Source organism: Letharia lupina (genome assembly GCF_014066315.1).
Source record: "Letharia lupina isolate WasteWater1 chromosome Unknown contig_16, whole genome shotgun sequence".
Taxonomy (NCBI): Eukaryota; Fungi; Ascomycota; class Lecanoromycetes; order Lecanorales; family Parmeliaceae; genus Letharia; species Letharia lupina.
In genome coordinates this window covers 1,096,501-1,124,059 of record NW_023502985.1, presented here as the reverse complement: position 1 = coordinate 1,124,059, position 27,559 = coordinate 1,096,501, and the positions used below count along the sequence as shown (strand labels likewise).

Genomic DNA, 27,559 nt, shown 5'->3' with positions numbered 1-27,559 from the left:
TGGAAGCTCTGGGGTACACAACTGTCGCATGGTTCATAGTGCAATCCATCAGCGAGTCTTACTATTGATCTTGAGAGCCTTCCAAAATTCACGCAACCTTGTGGATAACCACAGATGCTGCCAGAATGAACGATGAGCATACAATCCTCAATCATTACAATCTGACCAGTCCTTTCCCCACAGCTTGGCCTGCAGAGAAAGATGAAAGTGACGCTTCAGAGGAGGAACTTACCGCGAGCGGTCTCTCAAAGACTGCCATTCGTCAATCCAGATCGAGGTACTCGGCTCTGCAACGCAATGGCAGCGATCATCGTCGCTTAATACCCGGGTCCCAGAAGCTTCGGGACGGTCATGAGAATCTGGTACAGAGGGACGAGCCTGACCCTCTCGGAGTGACGGATAGTGTTATACGTGTGCTGAGACAAAAGGGTCTGCCGGTCGAGGAAGACCAGCGGTTAAGTGAGGACTGTCCATCCTTTTACGATCACATCATGCTGATTGCGTTCAGGGAACAGATTCCTCCTATCCTCTACTACCTTTTCTCCAAATCTATATCTATCACAGGTCCATTCAAATGCTTCAACCCAATCCTTGCTGCAAGGTCTCGACTTTCTCTCGCGATCTATAGATCAGAAATCTGCGTCTTTAAAAGTACTCGTGGAGTCTAATTTTGAACGATTCGTCCGGGCAAAAACCACGATTGACAATGTCTACTCCGAGATGCGTAACCAAGGCGCAGAGCCCGAACAGGACAGATCACGCACTCACTCCCGAGTCACCAGCAGGGGCAGCACACATTTCAGGAACGCCAGCGGGCAGGGTCCTCTATCTCCTGGAAGAGGCGCCAACAAGCCATTGCAAAGCGACAAGAGAAAGAACGCCCTGACGAAGGAGAGCGAGTACGGAGTGCAAGGCATCAAAGCTCCTCTGATCGAGGTTGCAGTCAAGGCTGAAGAAATATGGGGTCCAGCTTTGGGTGGACGAGAACGGGAGGGAAGCTTGAAGTCAGTAATGGATTCTGTCGACAAAAGCCACGAGATACTCAAGGTGGGAAAGGCTGTGTCCGAGTGCATCAAGCGCAATGACTACGAGGGTCTGGTGAGAGAATACTCTGGAGCTCGAAAATATACAGAAGACGCCAGGCAAATAGCCAGCAACGCATCGAATGGCCACGCACAGCTCACGGACTCCCAAGTCCATCAAATCGTCATCACTGGCCGCATGTGGTCCGAAGTGGAGGACCGGATCGAACATTTCAAGCGCGACATCTGGCGGAAGCTAACCAACGTTCAGAACAACGCAACATCATCCACAGAACGTAATGCGCAGGATGATCACATGGCGCTAATCGGCATCCTTTTAGAACTTGGAGTGGAAGACAATCCAATCTGGGTATGGCTGCTGAGCCGATATGACCATTTGAAGAACAAGATCAATGCTACCTTTGAGCGCTCAAGGGTAGAAATTGAGGTCCTTCGCAGAAGACTTGCGAACATAGAACCACCATTTTCTCGGGTCGTTGCTAGTTATCTGCAAAGCCCCGCTCGGAAGGACGCTGACGAAACGAGCAAAGACCTGGATACGCCGCCTGTTCTAGAGCTTTGGGATCTCATATATAATTCGTTGAACAACCTGCTGTCAGTGCAGGGTGGGATCCTGGGCGAAGTAATTGAATTTTGGGGCAATGCTCAGACCTTCATTGACGGCAAAGGACAGAAAACACTGCCAATAGGGATCGACGGCCGTAGCCGAAAACATCACCGACTGTCTACAGATGGTGTCAAAGATCTCCAAAACGGAGCCGCCGAGCTCGTTGGCATATTGCAAGAGAACATATACTCGTTTTTCGCAGACCCTCCGATCGAAGATATTTCCATGCTTTATTCCCCAACAACACCAACACCGGTCACACCACAATCTGCCACACTGTCGCCGTATGCCCACCAGGATTCTCGTTTCAAATTCGATGAAAACCATCCACCGCCTCCTTCCCTTCGACGAGGTGAAGCATGGGAAGAGTTCGCGTTCTGGCCTCCATACGCAAATTCGCTGAGCGGAGTACACTACCTTGAAAAGCTTCTCACTTTGCTTGGCTCAGCAGCAAGTGAAGCTATTGCCATGCGCCCAATAGCATCTGGGCACACTTTGTCTGAAAAGCTGAGGACCATGGTCACTAGTGCGCGAGAAAGGTCGGCACGAGCAGCGTGTGCGGCATGGGGTCGAGACGCTGAGATGTGTAAGGTTATGGAGGATTGGTCACGGGCGAACGATCAGCCTGAACTGACCAATATGCCGGCTCGATTTTCAGCTTTGGAGAACACGGTGTTGTCAGGCATGCAGAAGATACTCTACATACCTGAAGCAGCTGTGACCAAGTCCGGATCAGTAGCTGTTGTTTCCCCTCCGACTGCAAAGCTGGTACAGATGGTCAGAAGTCAGTTCGTAACGTCACTCTACAAAGCCTTGTCTGGTATGGTTGAGAACGCCGAGAGTTCAAAGCCACACAACGCGAAAGACGAGGTCGCAAGCTCCGATGACATGGTTGTCTCAAGAGTCATCGACGAAAGCCTTCATGGAAAGAATAAAGTGACTTCCTCCACGCAGCTTCTCTTCGACAATCCGCTAACACTGCACAGAACATCCGCAAGCTCCTGACCCTCTCCAACCTCGCAGCTCTTCAAAGCTCTATCGTCCCTAACCTGACCTCCCAATTCGAAAGCAACTTCTCCATAACGCTTACTGACGAATCCAAAACCCTCCGTGATGCTCTTTCCCAAATTTCCGAACGCCTTTTTCTCTCCTATACGCAACCTACAGCCAATGAGCTTTCCTCTATCATCTATGCCGGCATCTCCTCTTCAGATTGGGTACCCGCCACCGCCCGTCCGTCCGCCGTCCAGCCATATGTCTACGAATCGTTATTGCTACTAGTCTATGTGCACACTGAAGTCTCCACAACCGCGGCACCATTGACCAATCAGATTCTCTCTCACCTCCTCGAACAGATGAGTCTAGCTTTCCTAGAGGCATTTAAACAAAGGTCGCGATATCCCCTTGCGGCTCTCATGCAAGCAACGCTTGACGTCGAGTTCGTCGCTCAGACTTTGAGTCAGTACACGACAGAGAAAGCGAGCGAGACTCAGTCCAAGATATATATCGAGCTTGACGCTGGCACAACGCCAGATGCAAGTAAACGATTGCAAGGAGAGTTACCCGAGATGAGGATGGTCTTGAAAAGACTAAGGGAAGGCACTAGGAGCGAGTTCCTCTGTTTCAAAAGGGAGAAGAAGCTCCAGAGCTGAGATCGAGACGTATAAGCAGTCACTATGAAATCATTGATGCGACGTTTATGTCAAGATACTGCGCTACCCATAGAGCGTGCCACACAAGGTTCGCAATCGACTCGCGTCCATTATGGACCCATTTTTCCAGGCCATTAGCCGTCGCTGGCGCAATGTGCAACCGTCTGCCATGAGCATAGAGCTTTATGCGTATGATGTCAAGGAAACATCTCTAGTCGGAGGCTTCAGCAGGCTTTGTCCCAAAAACATCGCACACTCCAGCACTTTGTTCACCTTGACCGTCGTGTATACGTAGCTTGCGCAATCATAACCTCAGCTCACTACCGTTTAATGTCACTTTTCCTTCCTTGCCTGAGTGCTATGCGGCTGAAGATGACCAAATGAGTCTGACATTTGCGTCTAACTTCATTCAGACCAATAATCCTAATGTACTATCGTATCACCCACATTTCTGTTGAATCCTCTTCAACATTTGCACTGATGACAGGGCCAAGCCATAGCGACGACAAAATATCAAGCGACGATGAGCAAGTCTCGGTTCTCGTCGTTGGGGGCGGCCCCACTGGTTTACTCACCGGCTATGGTCTGGCTCGTTCAGGAATTGCCTGTGTGCTTGCGGAGAAGAATCTAGAAATCACAAAGTGGCCCAAGATGGATCTTACCAACTGCAGGTCGATGGAAATCCTACGAACGTGGGGTATCGCCCAGGAGTATCCAGATCAAAAGGGTGCAGTGCCAGACGAGTATCAGTCCGACTCTCATTTTTACACAAGTATGAATGAAGACGGGCTGCTGCTTGCAAATTGGGTATCTGATTGGTGGAATGTTCTAGTGATATGGCGCTGATCATGGGGACAGGCATTACCCTCGATGAAAGACTGGCAGGATGGAATCCAAGCCAATAACAATGGGAGTCAACCAGCCGAAACCGGTCAGCGATGTTCTCAGATAATTTTCGAGACATGGATGAAGCGGAAGTGCCTTGAGCAACCGCTGATTGATTGTCGATTTGGCTACGAGTTCCAATCTCTTGTAGAGAGCGACGGGGAAGTTACCGCAACTTTCACGGATCAAGCCAATGACACAAGAGTGATTCGAAGTCGAATTTTGGTGAGCCGCGATGGAGGGCAGAGTCGAGTACGAAAGAGCGCGGGAGTCAAAATGGTTGGAGGACAAATGTTAGAATCCACTCCTCCCTCCCAACGGTTGCACACTGAATCGATTGATTTAGGCTTGCGACAATGCTCCTCGTCCATTTCCGATCCAGAGAGTTTGCGAAATTGCGTCGTTTTGGTCGTTTTGGCATGCCTTTCCTCCTGACAGGGTGAGTACATCTCAAATCCTTGCCATAAGTTCGATTAGGAATCTGAGATGTATGGGATGTTTCCCAACCTCTGGAAATGGGACCAAATTTGGTTCGGTCCTGGAAGAGATCAGCTAACCCTAGAAACCACAACAGAGCTTCTTGATTGCCCAGGACGCAGTGTATTGGATTGTCCCCTCTCTTTGGACGTTAAAAGACTGACAGCCATATAGAGATACCTTCACCGCGCACTTAATGCTGGACAACCCAAACATCACGGCAACAACCTTAGACCCCCAAGAGGCTATTTACCGGGTTTTAGGAGGGGCGGCAGGCAAATATCCCATGAAGATTGGCCAGATCCTTTTCTGTAACATATGGCACCCTAACCTCGCTCTTGCGGAACACTACGTATCTGAATCAGGAGCGGTTATCTTAGCAGGAGATGCCGGTATGTTGATCCATCTTCAAGAGGTCATATGTCTGACTGGATTTAGCTCACAAGGATCCACCGCACGGCGGGTACGGTATGAATTCTGGCGTCGAAGATGCCCTTGCCGTTAGCTGGGGATTAGCCGCCGTTCTCAAGGGTTATGGAGGCCCATACCTACTGGCTTCGTACCTATATGAACAAAGGTCAACCATGATTGACCGCCTAGAGCGTTGCAGGCGCCATGTCATCGAGCATAAACCAAGGAAATAGTGGTATCAGGATAACCCAAAGCTTCTGACCGCTGGCACTCCCGCCGGCATTGCGTTGCGGGAGAAGCTTTCTTCCTACATTACCACATCCGGTAGCGAGTGTCGGGATCGAGGAATAGAACTGGACTCTCGCTACAAGTCCGCTGCAATATATTCTGACAATACCGAGGAACCGCCATATGATGTGAAAGCTTACGTCTCTAGTATGGACCCCCCATTCTTATTCCATCTGTCTCATATTCCGATTCTGTCACGCTGATCAATCGATAGGTACCAGACCCGGCCACCGAGCTCCTCATGTCTTTCTCAAGGACGGTAAAACAAGTACTGTTGATCTCATTGCTGGCCAATGGACCCTTGTTGACTTTGTGGACTCATGTTCCGACAGCACCGCGGTGGACGGGTTTGTTCCCATGGCACGAAAGCAATTCGGCATTCCCTTGAACCACGCTGTTCTGCGATCCGAGCAAGCCGCTCATAGCATATGGGGAACTAATTTGGCGTCTGCCGTCCAGACGGTCACGTTACCTGGCGTGCCAATACCATACCCGAATCTGCCGAAGCGAGGAAAGAGATTCTAGCAACCGTGACTGGATACCAGATTCATGAGGATTATAACAAGCGAGAGATGGACGAAGATAGGGTACGCGCTATAGTTGGGATCGCTACCTCTTTTCAGACTGCTGTACTTGCGCACGACGACGACGACGACGATGATGATGATGATGATGATAAAGGCGTCTGAAAGATTGTCATTTTTTTAATTTTTTTTCTCACTCACACGTCGCACTTGACACGTCACATATCTGAGATACTCCCGAGTATTAACCCCTTTCCCTTTTAGCACGGAATTCCGGAAAGTCAATTCGTTATGACGAAATACCTCGGGCTGCTTGCCGACGAAGGGGAATTTAATGTCATCGATTCTCTTCTTCATGTTTACCGCTCATACTTATTGATTTGATAGAAAAAGAAAATACAAACATACATTGACTACTTCTTTTACTTCTTTACTTCCTCCTACACATTTCAAGGGCACAACAACCTCGTTAGCATCGAGAGTAAAAGCAAATCATGCCTCCCTCCGTATGTCCCAAAAATTTAAAAATGTCTATACAAGAACATCAATATACTAATGTTTGCTTCTATTAGGGTCTGGCAATACTCATTGGAGCGGTCAGTTCCCACAGTAGCCTCGCCATCCCCATAGAGGCATTGACAGCCTTTCTACACAGGGACCTACCAGCGGCGCAGGCATATGTAGAATTCTCGCACATCCATCTCATGGAAATCTTGCCGTCGCTGTTCTGGCTCGAAATTCGGATAATCTGAATGCGGTAGCGAAAGGAATCCGCTCGTCCACTCCCAACCCAGTAGAAGCCTTTCCCACCGACACCTCGCCCGAGAAGCTCTCCAAAGCTTTCTCCGACATCCGCTCCCATAGCTCCTTCAAGGACTTGAAGCTCAAGGTGGCTGTTTTTCATGTCAAACATGCCTCCAAGGTAACACACTGCTCTGACGTCTTTGATTCTTACTTCACCTGACATGCAAACGATAGAAACCTTTTCTTGAGGAATCTCATTCCGATTTCACCGAATCGCTCAACACGTATGTTGGAGGTGCAATGGCATTTTCAAAGGAGGTAGTGAGGATGCTCTTCGACCAACACGGACAGACACTTCTGGCAGACGGTGGTGGAAAGAAAGGCACACTGATCTTTACTGGGACCCTCGGGGCCATGAGAACGAATGCGAACTTTGCGGCATATGGAGCTTCGCGGTCAGGGGCACGGTCGCTGGCCCAAGCCTTAGCGAAAGAGTACTCGCCGAGTAAGTGCGCTTTTGTATTGGATCTTTCGCATTGTGTACCGTGCACAGAGTCGCAAGACATACTTGGAGTCTTCTATCCAACAGATACGTCTTGTTGTTCAACCATAGAATTGGACTGAAAATGTTGACTCTAAAATATCTAGGTGGCATACATGTCGTACATACAATAGCAAACGGGTAAGTACATCGCCAAGTCATCGCATCCTGTATTCTGGGGCGGGAGAAGTGTAGAGGATAAGGCCCTGTCTTTGAATCAACTTCCACCTAGAGAAATCCTGCTAATTCCGACAACTTACCAAGCGGGATCAAGGACGAAGATGGGGAAGCACAGCACCAGGGCAAAGTCATGAAGGCTGAAAGCGTGGGGTGAGCCAACTTTGATCTGAGAACATTGTGGATACGTACTGACCGTCGAACAAAGTAAAACGTATCTATGGCTAGCGAACCAGGAACCAGACCTGTGGACACATGAATTGGATTTGAGACCTGCTCAAGAAAAGTTCTGATGTTACTTGTATCAAAAAGACCAACAACGGGATAGTCGAGCGAAGCACCGACACAATGAGCGTACGTAGAGCCTGGCGCCACCCAAAGAAGTGCCCTTTCTGATCCTTTCTGGTCTTTTCGTGATTCAAGGCAAAAGGATGAAAGCGGCCTGTTAAAAAGCAAAAGTCTAAAACCTTCAATCTGGCGCCGCTCACAGATGTAATCTGAACGCAGACTGTTCGTATTGTGTGGTCGCAAGCCAGAGGTTGTTGAGCGCTTGAGCTTTCGGCATTCTCAGGACCGGTCGGGCTTTGGAGCTCTGTCCTCTGCTATGAGGATTAATGACGACCAAAGTACTCAGAAAAGGCTAGCGAGATGAACTATTTTCAGGCCTCAAGCGAAGTGGGAAACCCACCCATTCCAATCGACGATAGACTGTAGATAGCATCGAAATTCGATTGCTGGCGATAGGACGTTGAATTAAAATCAATCACTGCAAGCACGAAAGGAAAAGGTTGGCAATGGAAAAGATTGGCAGTGTTGCTCAGAATCTATTGAAAGGGTTGTATGCGGGCAAACAGTCAGCAGCATGATTTACCACACCTCGTCTTCCGCTACGTCATAGTCGACTTCGGTGTTGGCCAACACAGTTCCCTTGTCAGCGTGATGATCATCCGCCCTTGTGCCACCCATTCCTGTGTCGCCATCGGTCTCCGCCTGTTTCGGTGTCGGTTGGCCAGACACACCTGGAGCATTAAACCACGCGAAATCCAGTTTTCCGACCAATGGAATATCATGAACGCCGTACATAAAGGTCTCTGCCGTGGGTCGGTCTTTGAAAGTAACGACTTGGGTATCAGGGCGATCCGGATGACCTTCGATGGCCTCGAACTCGCCCACTCCCTGCATTTCCACAACATCAGTCTCCAAAGTGTCAGCCAAAGAGTCCAAAGTCGAAGACCTACCAGCAAATACTGCCTCAGAGCCTCGTCTTTCTCTCCACTGAGGTCGCCCGTGACCGCCACTTTTTTCGTTCGATTATCCAAGTTGTATTTCCCACCGCCTCTGCCCACAAAAGCGCTTCTGCCACGAGGGTTTCCCCTGAATGATTCCGAGCCCGAAGCAAACCCTTCCCAACCTAGTAGATTCAGAGTCAGTATTGCCTGTTCGAGGTTGTCTATCGAGCCTTGGAACATGTCTACAGAATAGGCGGCTCCAAGACGTGTCTCAAGACTCAACATGGACTCGGAAAATACGTACCGCGATAGGAACCCCGACCCCTGCCTCTTCCTCGTCCTCTATATTGGTAAGGCGTATCGCTTAGCGCTGAATCCAGGCCCAGGCTCTTAGCCTCTGCCTCCAGTTCTGCGACTTTCTCCCGTAACGCCTTCGTGTGCGCGCTCACTTTGTTGTCGTCCGCCCCATGGCTTCCATTTGTAGCGTCAGTCATTGATGTATCGCCGTTAGGCGCCACAACCTTTGCCGCTAACTTTTCGAGCAGCCTCCGCTTCTCTTCGGCTTGCTTCTGGGCCAATTCTTCTTTCTGCTTCTCTAGCGCATGCCTCTTTGCTTCCACGTCTTTCATCTGGACTTTCTTCTCCTCCAGCTTCTTCTGAGCTGCCACCGCGTCTCGCTCGAACTTCTCTCTGTCAAAGGGTGGTCCTTCGTCCTTGGACATGTGAGGCGACTTTACGGTTCCTTTGGCAGTCGCTGGTGGAGTAGGTAATCCACCGGGCTTATACCAGTAGACCTTAACAAATCTATTTTCGAATATAACTTTCGGGCTTTCATAGGCTCTCCTGGCAGCCATGTAATCGTCGTACTTGACTAAAGCAAGGCGTTTATATGGCTGCATTGTGACTTGCTCAATGTTGCCAAACTCGGAAAAGAAGTCTCGGACAGATTGGTCGTCGAATTTCTCCTCTGGAATCTGTTCGACAACAATAGTGGTTATGGATCGGTCGTGGTTGGGACCCGCTTGAGAAAAGTCGGCCCGGTGGTTGTTGCGCCGCTGCAAGAATCCCCCCCGGTCTCCTCTTCCTCTTCCTTGAGTATACCCATTTCCTCGGTGCTCCTGTGATCCACCGTGTCCATTCGACGTAGGGGAGGTAGCCTGCGGGTTCATAATGGTCGAATTCTTCGGGTCGTATTCTGGACAACATTAGCTCCACCCGCTTCACATAGATGGGAAACCTACCGTCTTGACCAGATGCGACCAGTCGATCTGTGCCGTGCTCGTAGGGACAAGCGTCCCCCCTTTCGCAAAAGAATTTCTCATCGTAATCCCTACATCGCTCCCTATGAGTGTTTCTCCGGGGCCCATGTGAAGGTGATAGGCTTTGCCCTCCGAATTGGGGTAAAACGTTCGGTGAGCCTGCTTGAGGAAGCGGTGGCATGCCAGGAAGCGGCGGTAATCCCATAGCTTGCATGGCCATTATTGTCGCAAGCGGATCATTGGGATCGAAAGGCGGCGGCATTGGCATATTTTGAAAGCCCAGTGCTACCGGTGAGGCTCGTGCTTGAGGATACATGGATTCTTGAAAGCCTCCTCTTCCATTTCTAGGCACGAATGCATCTGCTCTACCACCCCTGCCTCCTCTCCGCATCTGCTTTATTTGGCGCTCACCTCGCGAATAATGCGAGTCAAGCCCAGGACCCTCTTCTTGTCTGTCATTGTACGAGCGCTTCCTTGACTCTTGATATCCCCCGTGCAACCCTCGCCCAACGCCAAGTGAGCCGTATGCGCCAGCAGGTCCTGAGGGAGCTGCGAAAGTTGGACTGGTGGACGAAGCGCTCTGAGGAATCAAATTCCTGGGAGAGTAGGATTTGGTATGGATTGCCTTGAATATCTCGTCGACGAATGTGGCAGTGTCTAGGTTATAACACAGGGCCACGGTCAGCCTGAAGCTCACGCTAGCATGTAGTGCATCTTTTGGGATTTCCTACATACTGTCTTTCAGGAAATCTTCCAGGCAATCGACTGCGGTCGTCCTTAGCTCTGACTCTGGGGTGTCTGCGCGCATCAAAGCTATAACGTAATCTGCCAGGACGTCGGAATCTGCGTCGGAGCTTCAAAATTGCGGCAGTCAGCAAGACTCGAGATCATGAGGAATTATCTAGAAGTTTGGAAGGAAACCTTCTCAGCAATGGATCCTCACATACATGTTCTCGAGTCTCTTCACCACCCATGTTTTCAACTCTGCGGCATCTTCTTCTTCGATCAGCATCTTGTGAGGTGAAGGGTCAACTATCGACTTGGCCGGAATAGATGGTACAGAGCTCAGCTCTAGAACTAGGCCTAAGGCAAATGTGAAGTAAAATATAACAATGTACTTCACTTTGTTTGCTATTTTTCCGCCGGCAAATAGTTTGACCGCTAGCTTACCCCTATATTCTTAATTATTAGAAAATAAAAAAGTTCCCGCAAGCACCCCCCCCCTAGGAAACAGGGATTGAAATTTCTTAAATATCTTTATAATTATTACTCTTTATAATCTATTATTTTTATTACTCTTACTTATAATAATAATTAATTAATTTTAAGATTTTTAAAATATTTTAATTTAAATATTATAAGATATAATATATCTCTAATTATATAATTATTACGTTTTTAATTATATTCTTAACGTAACTTAACGATTTAGCTTTCTTTAGCTTTCTTCTTCGATAGCTTTTAATAATTTAACTTATATCTTTTAAAGAAATATCTTTCTTTATACTTTATAACTACTTTTACTAATTTAAGAATATACTTACTTCTTTTCTATCGTAATTCTTATAATAATACTTAAAAAAATAGAGAAAAAAGTTCTATAGTTCTAGTATATCTTAAGATTAAAAATTAGAATATTAATTATTCTTCTATAGATTTATAACTATAATTAATTATAATCTAGAAATTATATATTTTATATATTATATATTTAAGTATTTATTATTAAAGTATTTAAATAAAACGTAAGTAAAATATTAAAATATTAATTTAATATTATAATAAAAAATTATCTCGACTATTAAATAAATTTTAAGATTAATTTTTTTTATCTCGATTATTTTAAAGCTATTAAGAATATTTTATAAAATTCGCTATTATTCTATTTTATAATATAGCGAATAATTTAAATCTTTTAAAAAATTTAAAATTTAATCTATATTATATTTATTAAATCTTAAAAATTTTCTAAATTATATTAGTTAAAATTTTTAATTTTTAATTTTAAAGTATATTAGAATTAAGAATTTCTTTTTTCTTCTCTTAGAAATTATATAGTTAAAAGTAAACTAAGTATATATATTCTATATTAAAAAATTATCTCGATTATTCTATAATCGCTAAGAATTTTTTTAAAAAAATTAAGAATTTAATAAATTTTTTATTTTATTATATAATAGATAATTAGAGTATTTTAAAATTTAAAAAACTTAATCTTTATTATATCTTCTAATAGTTATAAAGCTTTTAGAAAATTATAATTTATCGTTATAAAGTTATTTTAGAAGATTTAATTTTTAATTTTTAATTTTTAAGAGAGAAGAGTACTTACGAGAACTTATTAATCTTTTAATAATTAAGAATTACGACGAATAACGACTAAGACTATTATAAAATTAAAATCAATTTCTTCTCTTAATTTAAATTTTTCCTCCGCGACTTTAAAGAGATACTTAAAGAGATTTTTTTAAAAAGTATTTTAAAGAGATACTTTAGAGAATTCTTTAGAGAGTATTTAAGAAGGATTTAAGAGATTATTTAAGAGTATACTTTAGAGAATACTCAAGGGGGGTATTTTAGAGAGTACTTAAAGAATTACTCGAGAGGTTTCTTAAAGATTTACTCGAGTCAATTACTCGAAAAAATACTCGAAAAAAGAATTCGCGGGAAATTCCGCGGAAAGTCCTGTAGAATAATAATTTTTTTTGTGAAGAACTTTATAAAATATTCGATTGTAGTATGAGTTATTATCCGTTGTAAGTATCCGAGAGAATACCTAGGAGAGTACCCGGAAGAGTGCCCGAAAGAGTACCCCGGAGAGTAACCCCTAAAGAATACCTTAAAAAGTACCTCTCGAAAAGTTGAGAATATTTGTAAAAGAATATTTGTAAAAGGGTTACTAGAAATCGCGAAGAAGAAATATAGAATAAGAAAAAAAAGTAGTTTTGTCGTAGTGTCAGCCGTTGTCCGCCGTAAGAATATAGGGGTATACTGCTTTTATCGCTACGTTTACCTGTCTCTGTGAAGAATATCGGGCTACACGTATAATGCAATTACATCACTTGACAAGAGCACAGATTTGATGCGGACTTTTCAATTCAAGCCCAAGCTATATACATTGTTCCTGCATGAGCTGGACTCTCGCACCAAATCTCGAAGAAAATTCAAAAACTTCCAACTTCTCTAATACCTCAAAAGCACAGTTCGCTTCCTCGTTGACATGAATCGTTTCCTCGAATTCGTAACCATGGCGAATCTCATGTGGGCGCGGAAACGCTCACGCATATGCGCATATGACTTTTGATCTAAGTGTATGGCCCATGATGCGCGCTCTCTATAGCTTGTCGTAGTACTGCCAAAAAGCGTTAGCCAGAAGGTGGTCGACAAGGGTTGGAGATTGACTTACGTTCTCAACACCAGGCACGACTTCCTTGATACCCTTTCTCTTTCGCATCGTCTGCACAATCTGACCTGGCTTTGTGGACGGATCAAGAGGCGAACCACCAGGTAAGATCTGCCAATGGTCGAACACGCATTGAGGGAAGGCCTGCCCACCAGTATGCGAGCGCAAGTCAGCGGTGAAGCCGAAAGATTCATTGACGGGCAAGTAGGCCTTGACATTGAAAAGAGGTGTTCCGGGTCGCTGCTCTTCTGAGAAGACGTGGCCTCGTCTTCGGGTAAGCACACCATAGATACCGCCCATGGCTTGCTCGGGGACCTGAATCTCAACCAAGTAAACGGGCTCAAGGATACCAGGCTCGGCAAGGAGAGCTGCAGCGTATAGCACACGCCGGGTAGTAGGAATCAGCTGCCCACCACCACGGTGGATAGCGTCAGCGTGTAGTGTGACGTCCATAATATTGAAACGGACCGAGCGCATAGGCTCCTCAGCAACAGGACCTTCCTTCGTCGCCCATTGGAAGCCGGAGACGACGGAATCCTTGATTTCGTTCAGGTATTGCACAGCTTTGGTTTGATCAACGAGCAAATTGGCGCCAGTCGTCTCAGGTCCGAAACACCAAATCTTTCGTGCATCCGTAACGTCCCAGCCATGGTCATCGGCCAAAACACGAGCACGAGCCTTGATATCGTCACGGGGACTGATTTTGCCAGACTCGATGTCTCTGGAGACCTCTTCCTCCAATGGCTGTGCCGTGACATACAGACGATTGTGCTTATTTGGCGACTTCGATAAGGCTGTCATACTTGAAACTCCACCGACAGATTCACGGTAGGACACGACAGGATCTGAGACACGGAGAGGGATACCGGCATGATCTTCTTCCAGATCTTTGAGGCAAATCTCCAGATGCAATTCTCCAGCACCAGCTACAATGTGCTCACCTGCCTCATTGATGAAGGCTAGGACGCAGGGGTCTGACTTCGAAAGGCGCTTGAGACCTTCCACAAGCTTTGGCAGATCATTGGCGTTCTTCACTTCCACGGATCGCTGCACTACAGGTGAAACAGAGAACTTCATGACTCTGAGGTTGTGGGCGGTCTCCGATGTTGTGAGAGTACCAGACTTGAGCAGGAACTGGTCTACACCGACCAATCCAAGAATGTTACCAGCTGGAACGTCTTCAATTGGCTCAATGTTGCGGCCCATCATGAGAATGGTGCGTTGAATGGCCTTGATGAACAAGTCCTCCTTTTTACCAGGGATGTAGTTGGGGCCTTGGATACGGACTTTCAAGCCAGATCTCACTGTGCCGGAGAAAACACGTCCAAAGGCATAGAAACGACCCTTGTCAGAGGTCGGAACCATCTTTGAAACGTAAAGCATGAGTGGGGCCTTGGGATCGCAGTCTCGAATGCCAATACACGACTCATCATCAGAAGGACCTTCGTAGAGTGTTGCCGCCCGGTATTTCTGGGCAGTCACGGGAGACGGCAGGTGAATAACCATCATCTCCAGGAGAGCGTCTGCAGCAGGCAAGAATTTGCGCATGACGACTTTGAGAAGCTGCTTGCCCTCCAAATCTTTCTCTTCACCAGAAAGCTTGATTTCGAGCTTCGCCAACAGAGTTGGGATCTCGTCCTTCTTGAAGTTCATGATAGCGCCGAAGATCTTAAAAATTGGGTCCAGGATAAATTGATTGAAGGCACGCTCTAGAGGTTGGCCTTCGTGCTCCCCAACTTTGGTCCATTTCTTGGTCTTTGGGTTGAAGTAGTTGTCGCCCTGTAGTAACCGTTAGCTTCATCATGAGGCCATATAAAGGGTCTGTCTGATACATACCCATAGACGCTCCATCATCTTGGACTTGTCCACACCGAATTTCTTGGCATATTTGACGGCGAATTGGCGGACAGTGAAACCCCATCCGTGAAGACCGGACCCGAAAGCCACAGTGCCCTGATACGGCTGGACCTGAACATCTCCAAGTGCTTTGTCAAAGTATGTGGAAATGACCACGTTGACGGACTCGATGGTTCTTGAAAAGGATTGGTACAAGTCCTCTTTCGAGACCTGGAGCTCAAGAAGGGCGCGGTCGACCTTGTTGACAATACAAACAGGTTTGATACGCTCACCAAGGGCCTGTCGAAGGACGGTCTCGGTTTGGACGCACACACCTTCGACACAGTCGACCACAACGAGAGCACCGTCGGTGACACGGAGAGCAGCAGTAACTTCAGAAGAGAAATCAACGTGGCCGGGTGAATCAATCAAGTTGATCAGGAAATCGTTTCCCTCGACCTTTTGAGGGATATCCTTTAGATCATCCTCATCGGCCATATGGGAGTAAAGGGAGATGGCAGTTGACTTGATGGTAATGCATCGATCCTGCTCATCCTTGCGGGTATCCGTAAAACGCTGCTCCCCTGCTTTGGCGGCGGAGATAATACCGGCGCGCTGGACTAGGGAATCGGTAAGGGTGGATTTTCCGTGGTCGACTATCAAAATGCGTGGTTAATGGAGAGTTGAACAAAAAAGCGTGAAGATGGAGGCCTACCATGGGCAATGACCGACATGTTTCGGATATTTGCCGGCTTGTCCATGAGCGCACGGATCTTGGGAACTGTTAGCCATCCTGCCAAAGATCCCAGCTATACAATCTCGACTTTGTGTATACCTCTTCCACGGTAAAGCTGTGTAAATTATAGTGTTAGCCATAAAGTTCTGATACGCTGATGGGAAGTGGGAGAGATCTGGTGGGAGTTTTGCGCGTCAAAGCTGCAGGTGAAGCGTTGCAGCAGTCCAACAGCTTACAAGGCTGTGGAGAGAGCATCTTGATACCCTTTGTCTACTTCGTGTTTTGGAACGACTTACTTGACCATCTTGGCGGATTTCTTCTGAACGGCTTCGATATTTGTGTATGAGGTATTACCCCGCTGTGAAGGATCGAGGGCTCGCTCGACCTGTGGCGCTGAATATCTCGAACAACGTCGAGAGCTTCGGCGGAGGAAGCAGAGGATGTAAAAGTTGGGGAATGTATTTTGCGGTGATGTTGAAAGGTGAGGGGGGTTTTGAAGAAGGTAACTGTGGGATAATTTGATTAACAAGCTCACACTAAAATTTTGCCCCGCCCTCGCTTGATATTTGTGCGCTAGTGAAGGCAAAGACTAAGGTACTTTAAGAGTGAAAAGAGTCATGCCGGGATTGTCAGAGATGAGACTCAACTGTGGGATTTGTCTTCGACAGTCACACCACTCCGTTCCCATGAGTCATAGGGCGAGAAACAAAGTAAAGGTTCTAAAATATTGGTCATTCATTCTATGTGATTGTCCACATCGTCCCGCTATGGTACAAACAAAGTGCTATTGTATGCAGGGGTATCTATCTAGTAGTCAAAAAGCGAAAGCTCAAACTCCAAAGAACTCTTCTTGCGCTCCAGCAAAGGCCAGGAACCCCTTTTTTTGTTCTTTTTTTGTTCTTTTTTTCTGTTTTTTCCTGATGGACACACTGAAGACTCCTGATCAATGCTTTCTTACCCACTCACGCGGGCTACGAGGAGCCCAAAATTTTCGAGTAAGCGTCATCCACTTCCTTGGCTACTTCTAGAAGTGTCACGATGACTATCTGGTGAGTCAGGTTTGGTAACCTCTCTCTATGAAGTCCAATCCACTCCAGCGGTGGCGTCGCTTCGCCCATATCCCTCAACTGCGGTGTCTCAATGATAGGTGGCTGTAGAGCTGTGTACTGATACTTCGATTGAGGCACATTGACAACTGCTGTAATTTTCTCTTGTTCGCCCTCACCAGGTCTCCGACTTTCATCTTCTCCTTCGAGCCGAGGTCCGCCTGTTATTTGGACAGCGGACTGTGGTAGAGGTTTCCCTAGGCGCTGTGCCAATGAACGGGCGTGACTGGTCCACATACCTCGAATGTAGCTAATCCGCGAGTAGTTCCAGCCCACATCGACCTTGCCTTGAAAAGAGCTTTTGAATATGTAATCGATGTGGGTCGATTCAGGGCTCTGCCATGTCTCCATACTCGCTACCACTTTTGGCACTTTTAGAATGGTACCACCCCCCGAATTTGTTGCAGAGGCCACAACGTCTACCATCGAGACTTCACCCAATATCTTCGGAACGCTAGCCCGAGTGACGTTCGCGAGTGCGACGCGAAGTTGCCCCAGTGTCATGCCAAGGGTGGAATGGATCTTTTCGTCTTCTAGGACAACCGCAAAGCGAGCTGAAGCATCGAACGCTTCCAATTTGAGGATTTGACTGTCGACGAAGGTGCTGGGGAAAGCTCCAATGTTGACTGACTTGAGCGTCACTACCACATTGGTTTGCAGCCGCAGGGGCGATCTGTTGACTTCTGCGCCAGTCTCCCCTTGCCTCTTTACAGCTGCACGCATAGCCAATGGGTTGATAGAAGATTTTCGACGCAGGAACTTCTCAATGTCTCTAAGAGATGTCTCATACGCCGTTAACTTTTCCTGATATAGTCGCTGAAACGCTTGGTATAAAGCAATGGCTTGTGAAGCGCTGGTCGTGGTGCAAAATACCTGCACTTTGTTCCCATCAAGAACGCCGACCAGTCTGTCACGGCCGACGTGCTGGAGGTCCCTGACGTTGTACATGAGGAACTCGAAAATAGTGATATCTGCGATCAAGAAGACCTGATAGTCGAACGAAGCCTTGACTCGCAGACCATCAAAGGCCAGAGAAGCTTGTACCAAAGGCGTCTGATTGTGCGCCCTTTCTACAATCGGCCATTGTATTGATGTGCGAACCCTGAAATTTTGCAGTTCGACGAAGCCACTCATTCTGCCAGTGCTGTTAATTGCCACCTTTTCGAACCCTATACATAAATTCTGCTCCCAATCTGACGTCTTCTTGGACGAGATCCAGAAGCCGGTGATGATGAAAGCAGATTTACCGAGCGACTGTCCCAGATCCAGCTGAACGTCGAGCTCAGCAATGGAGACAGTGGCGTTCCAGGGGAACGCACCCGCCGCAGCGATGTGCTGGTAGCGTTGCACAATGAAGGCCTGAGATTCTGATGCCGGCACCGGCGCAGCAGCGGAAGCAGATCGTCGGATCTCTGGAGGCACCCATATTTCTCGGAACAGCAAGAAGTCCTGTGACTGTTTCGCGTTGACCTGTGCTTTCATCGGGCTGATGTTGAGAATTGCAGAAATGCCATTGGCGTTGCTAACGTGCTTGCTGTTCATTAAAGACACGACAATCGAATTGACCTCGAAATTGCCGGTTGACTCTCGCGAGTAGACATGCTGTACAGATGCATGTAGCCTAGTAAAAGCAGCAGACACCGTAAAGAATCTCCCGTGCTCATTTGACTGGACAGTATTGACAGTGATATAGATATCATCGAAACGTGCAGTCGCTGCAACACGTGCAATAGGCTGGCAGCTTAGGCTGAATTCCTGCCCGCAGATGCGAAGACCCAAGTTGAGTTTGCAATTACCAAAAATGGCAACGGGATCTGCGCCGCGGAGTCTCTCATCGCCAAGGAACTTCGGCTGAGGGAGGCTAGGCTTGGCCGCCTGTTCTTGTACGCCAGAGTCTCCAACGACGTCCTTGATACTTGATGAAATTTCCATGATCAAAGGCACAACGGTCGGATACAAGATATTTGAAGATGCATCGATCTTCATTTCCGCATTGAGAGATTGATCATTGGGCCCTCCGTTTCGATACTCGACCTTAAAGGCGATCCCAGGCGCGCGCAGGGTTGTACTGCTGTTGTTTGCATTGTCTGGGGTGAATTGATTGTAACGACCGTGCTGTGGAAGCCGCACGCCTCGAAGGACATTGAGAGCCAGTGAATGGGCGTCTACAAGGCTTCGGCCTTGTACAAATACCACGGCACCTGCAAAATCGGCATCTACAAGAAGTGAAGCAAGCTTTTTGTCGCTCAACAACGCCTTTCTCTGACCGCCACCCGTAGTAGCAGATGCATTCCAATCGGACGTCGCTGTTCGCACTTGCTGAATTGACAAGGCAATGGAACGTCGCAGATCGCTCGCCGGCAGAATGAAATGGGATGTTAGCCGAAGGTCCAGTGATTTGCCGGCAGCTTGGAACGCTAGTCTGCGGTCTTGTCCTGTGGATACGTAGGCCACGTTGAAGACTACTTCTGGCAGAAGGGCTGAGTTTTGGGATCGAACCGTCGATGATTTTGAATGAGGGACCATTTGCAGCTGAAAGTCCTGAATGAGCAGGCGAGCCGCATTGTCCTTCTTGGTGGAAAGGTCAATTTTGGCGAAGGAAAGGATAAGATCCTCAGGCTCCCGACCTGGAGAAATGGGAATAGAGCTTCCGATCTTCCACGCGACACAAATGTTTGTCATCTCCAAAGAATACATCGAACTGAAAAGAGCAGCCCTTTCCGCATTACCATGACGTTCGTCTTTCCGGACAGTACCATGATCTGCAGCATTCCTGCGCAGTCTTGCATGCCTCAACCTTCTCAGATTTTGGACTTCATGTGACAAATCCACAGTCTTGAGGGTATCTTGCAGATTAGCAAGTATGGCCACTGCAACAGAAGCGGTGTCGGTATACACATTGATCTGGAGGCTGCTACTTTGGATTTGGAAGGCACGGACGAATTCACCTTGGTCATTTGGCTTCGACGTGCTTCTCATGACAGCCCCAATTGCTACATTACCACACGCACGTACTTCGTCATTATCAAAGCGCAAGAGCTTCAGCTGTATGCCCTTGAATTGAACCTCCGCTTCGGGAAACCTCATTACGGCTCCATGGCCCAAATTTCTGTTCGTTGTTTTTAGTGATATACGGCCCATCGTTATCTGCAATTGGGCTCCCGGTGCAGCAGACAAAGCGTCTGATGTATTGGCTTGTACTGCCAGACTCAATAAAGTAACATACCCATTGTACAGAAATGGCTCCGTTGACAAGATTTCATTGCGAGACTTCGTTGTGCCGAAGATTTGCTTACAACGATCTTGAATTGACGAGGCACCCTCCCTTATGTTCTCTCCAAGGCTGGCCATTTCCGGTCGATTGACAGTAGTGAGTATGGCATGCACAGCCGATGCATTAAAGACAATGCTTTCCACCAGAGCACTGAATACCACTGACCTCTGGCTTGGGTCTAGATTAATACTAAGACGAACGTTGACCGGGGGCATGTGCAAAGTGGACAGCTCATTCGACAGATCGTTCACCGAGGATTTGAAGATGTGGAAATGCTGCTTGAGATCGATATCAAGTACAGAGTCATATCTTCCACGCAGCGCTGATCTGAGCGAAGTGCGAGCTCCTTCACCACGAATTTGATACGTCAAAGATGGCAACATATTAAGACTTATCAGATAAGAGTCAAGGGACAAAGCGACATGGACTTGGAGAAGGCCCTCAGGATGTTGGTGGGCGAATTTCGATTGGACAGGAGAACTAGCAAGCTGTAGAGATTTCGCCCATTGGGTGATGTGTGCCACTTCGTGTTTCAAGACGCTGTCGGCAACCTCGATCAGCTCTAACGGATTCGCCAAAATTGAGAAAGTCACGTCTTCGCCGGAGCCAACAACTTTCCACGGTTTCTCGGCGGTTCTGTCTATTGCGCCATCTTTAGAGCCAAAGACTTTTGGCTGTCGCAGCTTGTATAGAGTCAACTTCGTAGACCGACGCTGGATCTCCGAGGTCGCTGCATCGGCATCCACGAGTACACTTAATAGCGATATTCTCGAGTCAGCGCCCTCTTGCAAGGAGACGATGGAGACGCGGAGGCCTTGGCAGAGCGATATTATATTAAGATTATTCGAATCCAAAGTGAGAATGCTGACGTCGGAGGACACTGCAAGGTGCAAGCACGAGTCTTGGGGTGGTAAACGAGAAGCTGCTTCAAGGCTGCTTGTGTTCTTCCGATATGGGATCTGTGTAATTTGGATAGTTTCTATCAGGTCTTCAATAAGCTCCAACAAAGCCCAATGTAGACGGACGGCGACCTTGGCACAGTGTACTTGAATCGTTGACCTTGTCGAAGGTGACGGCTGCAACGTAGAAGAGACACCTTGGGGTATATTGGGTTGGTGTAGAGCAGCGCCGATGATAAGTTCATCGAAGGCCACTTTATTTTGACTCGGCCCTGGCTCGACAAGGATCTGGATAGCTCCTGCCCGAAGAGTAGCTTTGGTAGGCACCGGCATTTGGAGCTCTCGTGCAGGTGGAGTCAACAACTGACCGAACACTTTTTGCATCAAGAGACTTGATCGTACATGCGCCAAGTCCCACGTACGCCAGTGGTCGAAGCTCGCGATGACCCGACTTCCAGCATCCTCCGGGCACGAAGCCAATTTATGGACACATTGCGCGTGGATCTTGTCTCGAGAATGAGCTGGCAGACAACAATGTAGATAGCGAAGACGAGACATCATTTTCCAGGAGTCGCTAGTCCTAAGATGGTGAGACGCGCTACGCAATACAGATGAAGCCCTAGTCAGGAATGGCGGATCTGGGACATCTTTTCCCTCAACAGTAAGTAGTAGCACCAGTAGCCGAAGGCGGGACTTTCGCTCGGTCTCGATCTTCCTGAAACGCTGGACGAAGTCCTCGGACATGACTAAAGTCTGCTGGACTAGCGATGAGATGTAATTGACTTTCCTGCTTGCGCTCTCTATCTCAAGGGTCCGGAACTGCAATTCAGCAGCTGAGCTCGTGCCACGCCACATCCACGCCACTGGGTCCCGAATAGAAAGGCTTATGATGGCTTGATCTTCTGCGTTGTTGCTCCTGGATTCCCTCGCTGAGCAGATCATTTTATCAAGGACTATGTGGAAGGAAGATTGAGAACCCAGGGAAGACGGCGAGATGTTAGAGAAGTTTTCGGAGGATCTTGCGGTCACAGCAAGGTTCTCTAGGATCACATCGTAACGCTCATTGCGCTTGGGATCATTTGGCTTGCTGTTGTTTGTGCTGATAAATCTCACACCTACCGAAGGCACAAAGATCCTGACGTCCGAGATGTGGACGCCTTCCGTGCATTTTGCTTCGGCACTCAAAACGTCTGTCATTGCATCAAGCTGCAAAGTGTCTAAAAGGGCCACTACGTCGGTAGTCTGAAACCGTGCAAGCAACTGAGTCACCACCAGAAGTGCTTTAGGTGTACACAAAGTCTGAACGCCTCGGCCTAAATTCACCATGAAGCTGGACTGTTCCGTCCCTTGATCGGAGATGTGAGGCCTCGGAATGTTCGACGCATTGCTATCGGTCACGAATGCGTCAAAGGGCAAGTGCTTCGGCGAAATTGGTACATCGCTAATGTCTGGTTGTACCGCAAGGAGAGGGAAATATGGTTGTCTGTACGGACTACTGAAAGCCAGCCCCGAGCGAGCGAAATAAGCTTGCTTCACTGAAGAGTCGATGTGAGAGTCTTGCTGTCCTAGGGGTGAAATAGCTTCCTTACTCACCCGGCTTTCGACTGTGGGATGATATTCCGTGCCCTGGGAGCGTAAATGCGGACTCCTTGCATGCCGTTCCTGGCGATGCAATGTTCTATTGCCACTATCGCGTTTACCAACCATGCCTTGTCTTGACGAGGCTGTGCTTAGGAATGAAACTCTACGGCTAGACGCTTTTGTCGACAAGCCTGTGCCCGATATTGTGGAATCTTCATCAGCCGTCATATCAACTGGTGTTGATACTGGTTCGGGCATGGAGGGAAACGTCATTGCGGGTGGCCTATGCTTTGTCGGTCGACTGCTCGAAGCACCAGGTGGGTCCTGTTCGAGGACCAGCCACGGAACTCGACGTGTTCTTGAATCGTGCAGGGCAATGTGGTTTTGTTGCAGCTGACGGTCCGCATTGAAGTTCAGCTTACGCTTGACTTTACTCATTTCCAATGTCAATTTCACGTATGCATGAGTATTGGCGACGGATTTCTGGAGGCCTCGGTCGACTGAGACCCCATGTGCATCCATTACACTCAGAGCCAAATCTGGCACAAGGACGTACAAGCGATCGGAGAACTGTGACCTGGCCCAGTCATTGTATTCAAATTTCACCTCTTGAGTACTCAGAAGGAAGGCCGTTTGGTCGATCCGTAGTCCAACGAGGATCGGTCGTACTCGAGCACGCAAAAATGTAGCGTCGTGTATTGTTGGTGGATTCAGAGGGGGCAGGGCATTCTCAGCGTCGTCGAACGACAAGGTGAAACATCTGAGTGCCATTGAGAGACAGTGCAAGAAGTCGACCGTACATTCACCTCGTACGTATCCAATGTCAAAGTCCCAATTGCAGACATATGTTGGCTCAGTAGGAGGCAAGCCGAACAGTCGATGACCAAAGACCTCAAGACCATCAATGAACACTTGTGTACTCGAATAGGCTTCAGGATCGGGTTGGCGAAGGCCAAAAAGAGACGTGTGCGAGATTGCAATAGGGCTAAACGTGATGGCAAGATCCATGTAATAATTTGTGATACGAAGGTCCGCGACTATCGATGGGATCTCGAGCCTAACATTCCTTTCGGACGAGTAGAGATGGGCGGGGAGAAGGACACATGAATCCTCTGCAGCAACACCCAGAATAACATCTAGGTCGTTGCTGAGGCGGCTGTGCTGTCCAGAAGCTGGATCATCCAAATTCTTTCCTTCGGTTGTATTGATCTGACTCTGATACTCTTCTAAAGTGCGAAAATGTATGTCGTCGCCGAAGTAGTTGTCTTTGATCTTCATGAGGTATCGTATCAGGAAACCATACAGATCAAACTGGGGCGCTACACCAAGCACATTTAGGAGAAGAATGTCCGTCAAGCTGGGTGACGTAGTGGTGAAGTAATTATACGATCCATCTATCTTGAGATCCTTCAGAGTGGCGACATCTGGACTATCTAGGTAGGTGTGCTGCGTATTGCGCGGTGGGGTCCGAAGCTCGAATCCTCCGTCCGTAGCCTCAATGTTAAACGTTACTCGATTTTTTGCAGGACGGAAATTCTTCGAGGGAATCACGAGATCAGCTTTCAGTTTCTGACCCCAAACGATAACGAAAGTGTTGTCATCGAGATCTGATGGGTTGTTGACTATGTTTGAATCATTAGCATTGAGATATAACTTGAAATCAGCGAAACGTAGACTAATGGAGTATTCGAACGGAACGAAGGTATGAAACTCTCCCAGAGGACCGGAAGTCCAGTCGTTGACGAGGTCAGTCAACAAGAACATATGATCACGGAGCATAAATAGCTCTAAGCCATTGCCTTTAATATCCACGTGCCACTGACGCAAAGCATTCCAGCGCAAAGGATTGGAAAGATCACAGGATACGACCTGCGACTGGGACCGCCAAAGCAGGCCGTGATTGACACTTGACGACATTTCAACTCCTTTGAGATCTAAATCGACGTGATTCATGTATCCACTGGAACTGGCCACTAGATCCATAGCGAAACTGACTGTTGAATCAGGCAGGACTTTGATGTCTAGCCAGCCAAAAGGGCGTGCTTCCGGAGAAAGGCTCGCTTTCATGCCCTTATTGGTCTTGGCATGGCCTTTCATTTTCTTTCGTTTGGCCTCCGCCGCACTTGAGGCGACTGTACGTCCTTTCCATTTCCAGTCTTTGGAATCTTCTCGCGTTGGCACTCGGAGTGTAGTCTGTTCCTCTATCTCGAGCACAACTTTCAGCACAGTGCTAACTCGAGGCTGTCCGGGTCGTAGCTTTGCGGCGGGGACAGCATCTTTGTAGAGCGTCGGAAAGAATACTGCCTGCAAATCCGCACGCTGTCTATCAGCCCACGGACCGTAGCTAATAATCCCCCCTCGAACCTTCAGCTCTATACCCCAGTCAGGGGGAGTGTCCCCATTGATGTCTGTCTCGAACCCAGGTGGAGGATTACGATTACTCTCTAGGTGCGGAACCAGACCAGGAACATCCCAATAAATACTCATCGAAATTTGCGGCGAGTCAACGATAGTAGGAAATGCGCCATAGTCGATTGCTTTCCAACGTTCCTGTTCGATCAGGTCATCATCATCGTCCAGATATCGAGTAAGTCCCAGCCACCGATTCTGCCCGAAGACGCCAGCATCGTCGTCACTCGATTTGTGAGCGCCGCCTGACTTTGGGTGCGGATGAGTCAGTGACTCCACAGAACCTCTGTGATAAGGCAAAAGGTCACGAAATGAGATCCAAATGTCGCGAAATCGCCTCCTGTGATCTACACGTCTAAACCATTGGGTTTTTTCCTCGAACGCTCTACTGCTCCTCGAAAGAAATTTAGCTCCTTCGCTCGTCTGCGACTCCGTGAAGTCTTTATTGTGCTTGAACTCAATCACGGGATGAAAGAAGGCGAAATCAAACACCTGTTTGTACTGATCAACAGCTCCAGAAGTCCGAGCGTCGATTTGCCCAGCGGCGCTGTCAAACTTGGCGGTGAGGATCGAACGCGTGTTCCGGTTTCCCATTACAACAGCGCCTTTGTTACATTCAATTCCAACTGGAAGCATATGCAGTAAACCGGGCAGCGCGCTAGATGTCGTAGTCGAATAATGAGCAGAGCTGTCGGTAATTATTGATTTCGAATCCGAATCAGCAACAGTGTCATCATCTTGGCCCTCCTTTTCCTCCTTTTCCTCAACCGATGAGAGCGCGTCCTCTTCATGGAACGAGTCAGCGCTGCTGCGGTCCTTGGGGGTCGAATCCGGCTTGCTTGTTTCCGCCGGCCTTTGGGCCGAGGGACTAGCCCTGGTGTGGTCCAATTCTTCTTGACTTTTCATGCTTTGAAGGATGGCGTCATACGCTGGGCTCCGATTGTAGATGAACCATTCTACACCTCGACTTTTCACAAGCACTCTGCAGGGCAGCCGCCGAGACCTTCCATTCCCGCCATTCTCCTCTGCCCCTCCGTTAGTCCTTCCTCCATCAGCGGGATTAGAGTCGTTATCTGAGGGCGCAGGTGCCTTAGATCCTCCATTCGAGTTCTTGCAGTCAAGCTCCTGGACATGACGTAGCCAATATCTCCATGTGATATAGCCATCATGGATTAAAATGGACTCGTTTTGACCGTGGTAGCGCAAGCCTTTGAAAAATATGCGACCCGCCAGAAGTGAGAACTGAAGCGCCTGAATATCAATGTACACACGATAACGGTGCCAGGTATATGCTCTGATCCCACATGAGACAAAACTAGCGAAGAGGCGATTGAAATAGAAGAGGAACAAGATAGCTCTGCAGAGGAAGTCAAATCTCAGTTCTTCAAATGTTGGGCGTGAGCACTTACAATGCAGAGGAGACGATATACCAGAAGAGGAAGACCCTGTCGTACTAGTTAGCTTTACTTCAAATGTCTTCCAAATATCTTTCGACATTGATCCTACGCACCAATTGAATCGACCTTCATGGAGATTCAACGATCGCGCAGTCAGAGTATGCCCGCCCATGCCTCGTGAAGCTTTGGCCAGACGCTGCCAGGTTCATTGTTACTGTATGGGGTACATGTGGTCGAATTACCTCTGGAATACCATTCAAAGCACGATGGTATGCTAGATGAATGAACGCCGGTAGGGTGTATCTTTACTTAAGGCAATCATGGTGCTTGGGGAACTTTCTGCCGGCGCTACGGACCGGCTGGCCCCTCGTACATATCTTAGCGAGCAGCAGCGGCCTTCTTTTACTGTATATGTACGGTAAATATACGGTTGTTTTATTGCGACGTATTAGTAGGCCATCTCCGCCTTTAAACGATAAAGAATAAAAAATGAATTGAGTTATTAACGATTATATATTTTAGTACGTATTAATTAAAAAACGTATTAAATTAAAAAACGTATTAAATTAAAATAAGTATAATATTTCAAATACGTTTTATATATTTAAATCGTTATAATATCGTTTTAAAATTAAGAAATTATTATAAAACTCTAAAATTAGTTTAAAGACTTTAAAGAATAAAAAGATTAAGAATAATCTTAATAGTTAAGATATAAGTTTAAACTTATAAATTAAATTTATAAAAAGTAATTAATCTTTAAATCTAATTTCGAGATGGAATTTAACTCTCGAAGAGTGAAAATACTTTAATCTAAGATTTACTTAGAACTATAGAATTAAATTTTATAAATTTTAAATTATTAGAAAGCGTTAAATAAGTTCTATAATTAATTTAAAAAATAATAAAATTTTAATAGAAAAAAGAGAAGTTATATTAATAATATATTTCTAAAAAATTAATTAACTCTAAATTAATTTAGATTTAATTAATAAGAAGATAATTTTAAAATCTATTATAGTATTTTTATAATAATAATTATTATTATATTAATTATAATTATTATAATTATTATTATTAT

At 47.0% G+C, this 27,559-nt stretch overlaps 5 protein-coding genes across 5 annotated transcripts; 3 read left to right on the top strand and 2 right to left on the bottom strand.

Annotated features, from left to right (window-relative positions):
• Window positions 1–125: 125 nt before the first annotated feature.
• On the top strand, window positions 126–3,302 carry HO133_003086 (uncharacterized protein; the record flags this gene model as incomplete). Its single annotated transcript, XM_037294010.1, has 3 exons — window positions 126–459; window positions 509–2,586; window positions 2,637–3,302. The coding sequence occupies 3 exons, from the start codon at window positions 126–128 to the stop codon at window positions 3,300–3,302; spliced, it is 3,078 nt and encodes a 1,025-aa protein (XP_037150088.1).
• A 426-nt stretch (window positions 3,303–3,728) lies between these two features.
• On the top strand, window positions 3,729–6,052 carry HO133_003085 (uncharacterized protein; the record flags this gene model as incomplete). The annotated part of the gene is made up of 7 exons (XM_037294009.1): window positions 3,729–4,109; window positions 4,161–4,480; window positions 4,839–5,056; window positions 5,103–5,281; window positions 5,330–5,510; window positions 5,823–5,950; window positions 5,987–6,052. 7 exons carry the CDS (start codon window positions 3,729–3,731, stop codon window positions 6,050–6,052), a joined length of 1,473 nt encoding a protein of 490 aa, XP_037150087.1.
• A 329-nt stretch (window positions 6,053–6,381) lies between these two features.
• On the top strand, window positions 6,382–7,506 carry HO133_003084 (uncharacterized protein; the record flags this gene model as incomplete). Its single annotated transcript, XM_037294008.1, has 6 exons — window positions 6,382–6,393; window positions 6,460–6,483; window positions 6,543–6,809; window positions 6,866–7,136; window positions 7,280–7,313; window positions 7,437–7,506. The coding sequence occupies 6 exons, from the start codon at window positions 6,382–6,384 to the stop codon at window positions 7,504–7,506; spliced, it is 678 nt and encodes a 225-aa protein (XP_037150086.1).
• Window positions 7,507–8,216: 710 nt separating this feature from the next.
• Window positions 8,217–10,849, bottom strand: HO133_003083 (uncharacterized protein; the record flags this gene model as incomplete). The annotated part of the gene is made up of 6 exons (XM_037294007.1): window positions 8,217–8,525; window positions 8,588–8,760; window positions 8,883–9,773; window positions 9,820–10,494; window positions 10,573–10,691; window positions 10,785–10,849. 6 exons carry the CDS (start codon window positions 10,847–10,849, stop codon window positions 8,217–8,219), a joined length of 2,232 nt encoding a protein of 743 aa, XP_037150085.1.
• A 2,322-nt stretch (window positions 10,850–13,171) lies between these two features.
• On the bottom strand, window positions 13,172–26,650 carry HO133_003082 (uncharacterized protein; the record flags this gene model as incomplete). The annotated part of the gene is made up of 10 exons (XM_037294006.1): window positions 13,172–13,189; window positions 13,244–15,019; window positions 15,077–15,732; window positions 15,792–15,849; window positions 15,912–15,927; window positions 16,109–16,197; window positions 16,823–26,332; window positions 26,393–26,438; window positions 26,491–26,526; window positions 26,592–26,650. The coding sequence occupies 10 exons, from the start codon at window positions 26,648–26,650 to the stop codon at window positions 13,172–13,174; spliced, it is 12,264 nt and encodes a 4,087-aa protein (XP_037150084.1).
• Between the last annotated feature and the right edge of the window lie 909 nt (window positions 26,651–27,559).